This window comes from Octodon degus, unplaced genomic scaffold (assembly GCF_000260255.1).
Source record: "Octodon degus isolate 3935 unplaced genomic scaffold, OctDeg1.0 scaffold00085, whole genome shotgun sequence".
NCBI classification, from domain to species: domain Eukaryota; kingdom Metazoa; phylum Chordata; class Mammalia; order Rodentia; family Octodontidae; genus Octodon; species Octodon degus.
Genome location: NW_004524661.1, coordinates 3,924,559 through 3,935,346, shown reverse-complemented (window position 1 = coordinate 3,935,346; position 10,788 = coordinate 3,924,559). Strand labels below are relative to the sequence as shown.

The 10,788-nt window shown below is 42.9% G+C and overlaps 1 protein-coding gene across 2 annotated transcripts in view; it reads right to left on the bottom strand.

Annotated features, from left to right (window-relative positions):
• The window catches only part of Lcp2 (lymphocyte cytosolic protein 2), a 46,647-nt gene extending 37,941 nt beyond the window's left edge, over positions 1–8,706 (bottom strand). For both annotated transcript variants that reach the window (XM_023721796.1, XM_023721797.1), the window contains exons 1-3: positions 8,394–8,706; positions 4,676–4,738; positions 1,170–1,216 (exon numbers count right to left, since the gene is read on the bottom strand). In XM_023721796.1, the coding sequence (XP_023577564.1) occupies positions 1,170–1,216; positions 4,676–4,738; positions 8,394–8,471 (188 nt within the window). In that variant the 5' untranslated portion in view covers positions 8,472–8,706. The remainder of the gene's footprint in view (positions 1–1,169; positions 1,217–4,675; positions 4,739–8,393) is intronic.
• Between the last annotated feature and the right edge of the window lie 2,082 nt (positions 8,707–10,788).

Here is a 10,788-nt window from a genome sequence, read left to right as displayed (position 1 = left end):
AAGAATATATGCAGTGTATTATTTGTTGAAACTGTACTTCCGATTTGACTTGAAACTGTCTCATTGCTATCTGTTTATCAATAAAACTTTGAAAAAAAAAAAGATGCTAGGGTCAATTCCCAGCACTACAAAAATGAACCGTAATACCTAAGTAAGTGTAGTTTGTAAGTTGACTTCCACAATATTTAAAGATAGTTGAGCTGATATTTAAAAACAGATATACCACGTAAAACCCATATTTCTAGTTACTCTTGATAAATTCAAAGAATGGAGGTGGCTGCATCCACACTGGCTGGAGTTGGTACCTGCTGCACTCTTTGACCAGAACATGTGGTATCTGACTGCCACAACGTCCCTACTCCCTGTTGTTTCACCAACAGTAAGGCCTCATTTTGCTTACTTTTTAAAAGTTAGCAAAAGTCATTATAATCATATTATTTTTCTTATAGTGGAGAAATATTTCTCCTTAACCATGTTTATTCAAAGGAGATAAATGAAAGATCAACCAATAATGATTTCTGTTTTCAACCTGTCAGTTTTACATATTTATAGTAGCTATCAGGATCCGTAGAGTTGTAAGTAGGTAAGACCTTTACTAGATAGATGGGAAATACATGTCACAATATGTGTGCTTTCACTTCCCATTTCCATGCCCACAGTATGCATCTCTAATTAATCATGGCTTCCTCTCCTCAAGATTATCCTCAGTGTAACGTCCTAGCAGCCATCCCTAACAAATCAGTATCGGCAGACAAAATGATATCCTTCAGCAGGTTGAATTCTTATTTGACTGAGCTGGAAAGGGAGGTCCAGAAATCTCAAGCCACCATTGAGTATTAGAGCAATTATGAATTCTCAAGTACTGTTCAATTCTGGTACTGTTTTCACAAGCACAAGCTACCCCATTGGGAAGACAAGAAATGAAAACATGATAAAGTTGAACTTCTCTGGCCAGAGCAGCCAACTCACCCACTTGGTTGGATCTATTACTTCCTTTTTGTAGTGTATCATTTAACTTCTCTTTACACTGTCCCTGTCCTCACCCTTCCTTACTTGATTTCCTGCTTCAAACCAACAGTAATATACAACTGACTTGACTTTATCCTGCACTGCCTCCCACACTGATCTTTGTTTGCCCAGCTACCCACAGAATCAGAGGAAATACGTACGGCACCCGGAGCTTTGGAAACTTCTGGATGTCATTTTCTGTCAGGTTCTGAAATGAAGACACACATTGCAGGCAAGTTAAAAGCCACAGAAAGGGCACTAGGCCATGTGAGAAGACTATTACGTGAAACGGTAGTAGCAACTGCAGCAGACTGAAGAATAGCTTGGGCCTACTTTTCTAAACAGAATCTTGAAATGTGTGTTTTCTGTAAAATTTCCAGAGCTGTAAAAGTTAACTCACCTCAGTGAATAAATGTGATGAGGACCAAATCTGTGAAACTCAAGAGAATTTGTTTTGTGCGGTAAATTTGGCCACCTTATAACGTCTGCCCTATACTTTTAACCAGTATTCAAAGGCTCCCTTCAATTTTCAAGGACCAGGAGCAGTGAGCACATAGCATCTTCAGAGCAAATGCAGCTGGGACATCTTGGTAAGGTGTTCAGTAGATTCATCCAATCCAGCTCTTGGAGAAGTTTCTGACCAGACTTCCCGTCAGACCACCTGAGGTGGTATGGGGCAGTAAAGGGAGAGAGGCAAGAGTCTTGGGAAAAGCCCACTTTGTCCAAGCTTCTGCAGGGATGATAACAGAGCACTGGGTGCTGCTCACCAACTCCTATTGTGCTGGGAGAGGGACAGAGGTTGGGGAAGTTCAGGAAGAGATGGAGAAGAAGTTGGACTTAAGCACAAATGGAGATGGAGGAGCAGAATAAAGAAAGAGCAGGCCCTGCTGGAGAGGCAAGTCAGCAGATGCTACCGCTCAGCTATTCCATTCCCACTTTTTCCTTCTTCCTGACTGTCAGGACCCGGATTTTGTTCAGAGCACTAAATGCTCTCATTCACAAGTACTGAGCCCCTTGGATTGGGATTGCCTTGCAGATGATGGGTTCGCAGGACTCACTTGCAGCTGGAGATACAATTTTCAGTCCGTGGAGTGGAGCTCCTAGAATAGTTGCTACTTCTGGTACTTTCTCGAAAAACCAGGAGACACATCCATTGTGTTACTTTTACTCTCTGCCTTTCCCTTCTTCCTCTTGCCTCCATTGCAGATGTGACACGAGGAGTAAAGTAGCTAACTCAGAATCATTATCACAGAAGCCTTGTGCTTTTGCATAGGTTGGCCAGAGCCCGTCTTCTTGATAACTCCTTGAGCCGCTCACCAGCCCCAAGTGTCATCTACACACACTACTTGAGAATGACCAAGCCCTGTTTGTAAACACTGTGCTCAGGTTTCCATGGCATGCAGTCCCATGTCTTCCTAACCATCACAGAGCTAGAAGCATGTCTTCTCTCCCCTTATATACCTTCTCATTCCCCACCAGATGGATTCTCACTTCAGTACCAAAAAACAAAATATGGTGGCAGGAGACCTACTACTCTATGGGAGAGAAAAAGGCAGACAGGCAGGCAGGAAGGCGGGCAGGTGGGCAGGCAGGCGGGTGGGAAGGCAGGAAGGCAGGCAGGTGGGCAGGCGGGAAAGCAGGAAAGATGAAAAGGAAGGAAGGAAGGAAGGAAGGAAGGAAGGAAGGAAGGAAGGAAGGAAGGAAGGAAGGATCAGAAAAAGGGAGAAAATAAAGCAGAGAGGAGGGAAGGAATGGGGAAAGGAAAAATCACTAGGACCTTCTAGTATTGCTTTTATCGACAGAGAGGCCCTGGATGTTACAGAACTGGAAGGTAATAGATGAGTAATTAGAGCTCAGTCTAAGAGTTCCAAATTATGCCCAGAGCACCTGGGGTGGAGGGTGGGCTTTGGTAAAAGCCACTTTTAAAAATCCCAGTTATTGGACCACACACTTGATTCTGCTCCCTGTTTTCCAGGCTCCTATCTCCTCCTATCTCCAATAATTCTACCTGTTCAACACTCACTATAAGTAAGTAATGTTAAGAACTCACGCAGTATCAGACTGAATTAAATTTATGTGTTACTTCCATTATCCTGTCTGCAACTTAAAATGAATCTCATCACACTTTGGCACATTTTCTTCTCCAAAAACGAGGTGGTTGGAAGCCTTTCTGAAGATACCTTTCTGCTACAAATCAGGCTTCTGGGAGGCAAGAATCAGGTCTTACCATTCCCCTATCCCCAGCACATGGCATGAATTAGTATAAAAGGGGGCACAGCAAAGTACTTGTTGAGCAAATGATCAGTGACTAAATGAATAACTTAGGTGGAGTAGTAGAAAAATATATCTAACATGATACCCAGAAAGCAAATCTCAGACCAATAGGCCTCCAGTCTCAGTGTGAGATTTCAGAAGAGCTGAGAAAAAAAAGAGATGGCTGTGGGTGGTGGTAAGCTCATGACTGCTAAAGAAATTCAAGCACATGTTGGTGGCAGGTATACAACCAAGGAAATGAATTGATAATGGCATGAGGTGGTGTATGCCTCAAATGCCAGCACTGTGGGAGACTGAGGCAGGAAGATCCTGAATTCAAGCCCAACATGACAAACTTAGCAACTCAGCCAGGTCCTGTCTCAAAATAACAAAGGTGTGAGGGAGAGGGAAAGTAGCTCAGTGCAAGGGCCCTGTGTTCAAACCTTGGTACCACAGATACATACACACATACATACATACATACATACACACATACATGGATTGGTAGGGGTATGTGACTTCTTGGTCCCTTCCAATTAGCCTGAGGTCTCATTGTTAAGAACATTTACTGTGTCTTATGAACACCTCAGCTTACCGTCCTCACTCTGAATCCAAACCAGAAACATCGACTCCCCTGAGATCCTTGAAGTCTTCTTATGTTACTTTTTAAAAGGTGTAGCAAAGTGCCCAGAAAGGATGAGTTTGGTATTGCCCAGGGTCTCTCTAACCTATCTACAAAGGTGCCGCTTCCAGTGAAACACTCAAACCACCTTCCTGACCACAGCCAAGTGCCTATGTACACTGTTAGAGCTGCAGCAAGGCCTTGGCCCTCAGTGTGGCCTTGCGCCTGGGTCTTAGACTTCAAGCTTCTGGAGTGATACGATGGTGGGGAGGCCAGTACTGTGTGCATTTGACACAAAATCAATTGCATGAATTTTGCAGTGAGAAAGAGGAAAGTAATTGAGATAATGAGAGTGATTTGGTCATCCTTTCTACTAGTCTTTGGCCTACAGTGAAAACTGGAAGATAATATATATATATATATATATATATTCATTCTTTTTTTTTCTCCTTGGGTTTCTCAGTGTTCAGGGGTGGGATTTGAATATATTTGCAAGAGCTGTATGGTTTTTTTTTAACAAAGCTATATGTATTTTCTTCTTTATATTGTGGCTTCAGAGTATATGATGGTATCAGTGACAGACTGGAGGGTTCCTGAATGTAGAATTCTGAGACACGGTGTAAGCTGGGGTCAGATCAAACCTGCGAGGAGAGCAGAGGGCTGCTCTCCTCCTGAAGACAGCACTAACCATGGGTATCCTGGGACTTGCAGACCAGCTGGCCCTACAACCATGGGTTGGTAATAATGACAGAACATTCTTGACTTCAGTGTATCAGAAGAGCCAAAGCTTACCAGAAATCGAGCCCCATCGATGTGGTACCTCCTCACGGCCTTCTCACAGTCCCTGTAGTTCAGCTGAGGAGAGGAGAGGTGCTGTGAGTCAAGCTCCTACCATTGCTGTCCCTGCTCTGCCTGCCACAGAAGCCCAGCAACTTTTGCACTCTGGCTGGTCAGCCTCCTTCGTTCTCTCCCTGTCTAACAGAGGGGCCTTGCCCCACCCCCAGTTTTCACTACTCACCACCTCTGAGGACTGGTTATAATGGAAAAGTTGCTCACTCTAAAGGCTTTCCGGCCAACCTCTCCAGAAAGACACTACCCTCAAGATCAGTGAGAGGCTGGCCACAACTGCCCTAGGAAAACAGAGAGGACCTGACAGAAAAAAAAATCACCTGCTCCTCCCCCACTAAGGTAGCCTTAGTGAGTACTGTGGTGTGTTTCCTTCACTCCTTTCTCTCCTAGTGCATTTCTGAACAAATGAAGGTTAGATTCAGTTTTGTCCTGACTTTTTCCCTCTTAAATTGCCTAAAATAATAACATAAGAACTGCTTGGTATTATGCTAAACTTATTTTAATGGTCACAAAATTATTTAATCACTCTCTTATTACTGAACATTTAGTTTTGTTTACTAAATTCCCGTTCCAATAATGCTAATAAAAACTGCTAATTTTACAGAATGCTTTCTACATGGCAGGCACTGTTCCAAAATTTTAAACCAATCTTAAGTACTTTAATTCTCACACTTTGGGGATGAGAAATGAGAGGCACAGGAAGTCCAATAACTTGTGTGAGTCTTAGAGGTGACAATTGGGCATCTAGACATGACTTTAAATGTCTCTATCAGGAAAATTCCTTTTGCAGTAACTATTACTTATATGTAATAAGTCAACTGAGAAAATATAAGTACAGCTTAACACACACAGCATCCAGCTCAAAATACAGAGCACCATGAATTTTCGTTTGCATACTTTTTTCTTTCTATTTAAGAAAGTCAGGGGCTGGGGAGATAGCTCAGTGAGATATGTGCTTGCCTGGCAAGCACAAGGTCCTGAGTTTAATCCCTGGTACCACTAAAAATAAATAAATAAATAAAAAATCAGCCAAGTATGATGCCATACAACTTTAATCCCAGCACTGCGCTGGGAAGGCTGAGGCAGGAAAATTACCATGAGTTTGAGGTAGGCCTGAGCTATACAGTGAGTTCAAGTCTAGCATGAACTACATAGTAAGACCTTGTCCTAAAAGAAAACAAAGAAAGAGTGAGTAAAAAGATGGGAAAAAAGAAAGAAAGAGGAAGAAAGAAAGAAGAAAGAAAGAAAGAAAGAAAGAAAGAAAGAAAGAAAGAAAGAAAGAAAGAAAGAAAGGCATTCAAAGTGAGACTATCAGAGTAGAGTTAGTTATAGGATCAACAGGCCTGAGCATTTTTAAGGTCTTGGTTCATTTCCAAAATCAATTGGCTATCATATGAAGTGCTCATTCCATCTATCCTCAGGAATATGTTTAAAATATCTCTAAGTTTGGTGGCTATAATATTTAAGGTTAAATATTTACTTTGACCATTACAGTTTTTCCTCACAAAAGTAGGCTTCACAATCTGTAGCAGGCTTCTTTGGGCCAATATTAAGATGAAGTTCTTGTCTTATAGCCAACAGATGGAAAAAGTCAATACAATTGTTGTCACCTCTTGATGTGGAAGGGCAGTACGAATATCATTCTCAGAAAGCCAATTTAGAGGATAGTATCTAAGGGGCCCTGGCAGCTCTTTGATCTGTGTGAACAAGGTAGAAGTGGTTCTTGGAATAGCCAACCACTTTAAATTCATCATTTTCACTGTCATTGTTATCAGATGAATTGTCAGTTTTGCAGAGTGCTGGCTTTGATCTAGATTGGCAGACATTCGTGTAGACTATAACCTAGATGTTTGATTCTGAAGGAGTAAGATCTGGGCCCAAGACCTAGAATTTCAGTTTTTAATCAAACAGCCTAGGCAATTCCTATGAGCATAAAGGTTTGGTATGCACCAATTAAGGGCAGTTAGCTGACTTTGAGGATGAGGACAAGGTTCAGAGAGGGGAAGGGACAAGACACAGAGTGAGCTGGGGACCCAGGTAGAATTAGAGCACATCGCTGCAAGCCGGTGACACTCTGCATCTTCCCTGGCTTGTGATCCCTCTCCGTTCTAATGAGAACTTGACCTGTAGATTCTGTTGTTCAATGGAGCTGTGTAATTCTGATCACACTTGAAAATGAGACCTGCCTGTGCCTCTCCAACACCTCCAGGATTTCATCCATAATTATCAATTCCTTTCTCCTTTCTTTATTGAGCTAGCATGCAATTTGACTCCATCTTAGCAGATTTCACTTTTTTGCCCTAACTTATGTAGTCTACATTTAAGAAAAGTACTTAGAAACGTACTCCAAAAGCCAATTACTTAACAACCTTTACATCCACAACATTAAAAGCTTAGTTTACCATGACTTTTTGAAGAAAAAAAGGAACAGAAATGAAATGTATAAAAGAGATTCTGTTGCTTAAGAGAATCTGTGGACTGTGTTTCTACCTTGCCATACCTGCCTCAACAGGCTCACATTTCCTTCTATAAATTGAGGAAGAACAACTGTACCTATAAATACCACAGAACTAAATAGATCCTAGGTTTGCTTATGTGTCCTCAGTAGTCTATTCTACCCTCTCAGTTCTCAGCCTTCCAGGAGAAAAAAAAAACCTTGAATTAGATGACTGCTAAGGTTTTATGTTCACAGTATCCTGTCCATGGCAATCTGGAATATCAGCTTCACTTGATGCCAACCTGAAGGGATGAGAGTATCACAAGCTCAAACTTCTCTTGTAAGGCATCTTAGTCCTCAGACAGGAATAAAGTCCCTACTCAAGTCATATGGCTTAGGATCTGTCCAAGCAGATCTGGGATCTTCATCAGTATAGACCAGCCACAAGGACACTTGACCACCTGCTCCAAGCTTGTAAGGGAGAACAGCATCTGATTCTACCTCGTTGAGCCTCTTCGCCTTTATGGGCCCCCTCAGTTCTCCAAGCTGGGTGCTGGTGCTCATACCAGTTTTCTTGCCTGCCTCCCAAGTTCATCATAACCCTCTAAAAGGAGCCTTGTTGATGTAAGAGCCAGAGGCCCACTCCTTTGTGGTCACAAGCAATGAATGTCCAAATGCTGTATACAAAACCATTCATTGCACCCCTTTATCGATCCCCCTTACTGTTTTTTCTCCCGCCCTCAGGACTCTATGTGTCTCCTTTCTAGTAAGTAATGTAGATTAGCTGTTGTACTCTACATCTCAGAATATGAACTTTAAAACCAGGTAAGCATAGTTCACATACTCCCTCTATTGCATGAGGTCTCTGGGCATTTTGTGCCATTTAACCACTATGAGCTAATTTAATACTGTACAATCCTGACCTCTTAGGACAGCGGGAATTCTCAATGGGGCAATACCTGTAGAACATCATATCCAGACCCTCGCATGTAGTAGGGACACACTCATTTGAAAGTTCCCTCTTGTCCTCTGTAGAATGCGTTGCCAGAAAAATTCAGTGCCACATCAATAGTCACTCAACCAGTAAAGCTGCCACAGTGATCAGTGTACTCTCCTATAGCTCTTTTACATCTCCCATGTTCTCTCTGGATTCCATCTGCAAACCTCTGCCCAGCCCTCCAAGGGTACCACCATCCAAACCACTGAGACAAGAGCAAGGCTCACCTTCTTGAAATAGTCAGCAAGGCTGTCAGGGTCCCAGGCCAAGACCTCTGAGCGAAAGGGCACATTCTTCAGTGCCATGGCTGCTGTACTGGGAGGAAGCTCACAAGCTGGGCACAGGCACTGCACCCATGAAAGAGAAGAACCCCAAATCCAGACTTAGGGCTCTTCCAATTCCCAGCTAGCCTCAGGAACACTTTTGTTGAAGCCGACGTCTTTCTACTCTAGCCAGATCCCAAAAAGTAACGGCTTCCTCTGCGAACAAATATGGTCTCTTCTCAGAAAACGACTCAGCTAGTTTCCTTTACCACTTCCTCTGCTGGGTTCTAAATAAGTAAACAAGGAAGCCCAGCACTGGGGACTTGAAATGCTGAGAAACAGGCTTGGTAATTCCCATTGGTCCCTGTCACCCCAGCCTACTAGGAGGGGCAGCGAGGAGAACTTCAGCTGCAAAGTCAGTGCAAGTGTACTTCCAAGAAAATTCCTAGCGCCCATAGCTCTCGGCCACATTGCTGCTTGGCTGCACTTTTGCAGATAAAAATCTCTTTTGACAGCTGCCCTAAAATACAGACAACTTCTCACATTAGTGAGCCGTGAGGGGAAGGAACATGGCTTTTCAATGCTTTCAAACATCTTTCTTTCTCAACCCTTTGTTTCTACCAAAAGTTGGGATGCCTTCAGCCCCTCTTTAACTGTGATGGCAAATGAGCTCTTAATGGGCAAGTGAGGCAGACACTGAGAGCCGAACAAACTGCCCTAGTGGGGCAATCTGGGCTCCATTTCTGCTGGAAATGCTTCCACACTGTACCATCTCAGGCAAGCACTGAAATCTAGATAATTCAGTTTCCATATTTATGAAGAGGAATTACACTTGTAATACTTGGATGCATTTAATTCGACATACTTAAGTGGAAAATTATAAAGAAAAAAACTCAACAATGATATAACAGTGTCAATATGCTACTCAATGTTTCCACCTTGTGTTGTATTTGCTAGTTTCCTCCACATATACTATGAGCTATTTTTTTTAATGCATTTAGTACAGGGTCTACAGGGTCTCACTACACAGATCAGACTTGCAGTGATCTTCTTGTTTTCAGCCTCCCAAGTGTTGGGATTACAAGCACAGGCCACCATGCCCAGTCTCAATTGCTGTCTCAGTGCACACTGGGGGAAGGGCCAACATGGCACACCAGGGATCAAACCCTGATCCCTGTGCCTGTCTAAGCAGGTGCTTTAGTCCACTGAGTCTATGAGCTATTGATTCTAGCTGAAGGGCACCACATTTCCTGGAAATAGGAGATGGAAATCTATTTTCTTGCATGTGGATGTCCAAGCAGATGTGTGGTCTTCATCAGTATAGACCAGGCACAAGGACACTTGACCACCTGCTCCAAGCTTGTAAAGGAGAACAGCTTCTGATTCTACCTAGTTAGAATCGGAAAGGGCCAGGGAAATGGCTCAGTGGAATAAGCACTTCCCTGGCAAGCGCAAGGGCCTGAGTTCAATCCCTGGTTCTGCCAAAAAAAAAAAAAGAAAGAAAGAAAGGTTAGAATCAGACCCTGTGCACTTCTCATAGATTTGCCACTATCAATTGCTGAACCTTTATCCAAAGGCAAATGTACTGTGCAATATGGCAGCCTCTGAACATGTTAGCTACTTTATCCAATGTTCCATGTATATTTATGCATACACACACACACACACACATGCACACACGCACACACACACACACACACAGCCATTTGCTCCAATGTTTCAGGAAAGAATTGGGTCCTGTTGATTTCTGAGTGATGCTACACTGGCACCTGAGGTAGTGCTCTCCAGAAGTTTTTTCAAGGATATCTTTGGCCATGCCTGGATTCCATCTTATATACAATCTACGGAGGCTTGCTGTCACTGCAGTGTGTCTGTTTATTACTAACAGCGAGCTTAAGGAAGGCATACCTTTTGTTCCAATAAGGTATACAATGGTCCATCATAGTGAGCTTCCGTAGCCCTCCTGCAAAGATTGCTCAGGGCACCAATCAGGACAGCACAGGCCAAGTGTTCCCCAGAGGATCCAGTGCCTACGAACACTCAATAACTGGTCATGCTCTATAAAGCACAGCCCTGCTGCTTTGAAGCTCCCCATCACTTCATTTTTCAAATCACCAACACAGAAGCCCTTTGAGGGGAGAGGGAGAGAAATCATTCTCAAGTAGAGTCATCAAGAAGACATCATTAACTTAACTGAGATTTAAGCAGAGCCTTGAAGGATGGAGGATGCAGGAGGGAGTTTTGGACTTGAATCAATCAGACTGACTAAAAATGCATAGCACCTATGGAAAGGAAGATTCTAGGTCATACTTAAAAGTCTAAGTAACATTTTTTAAAATGATCACCCATTCAAGAGAAG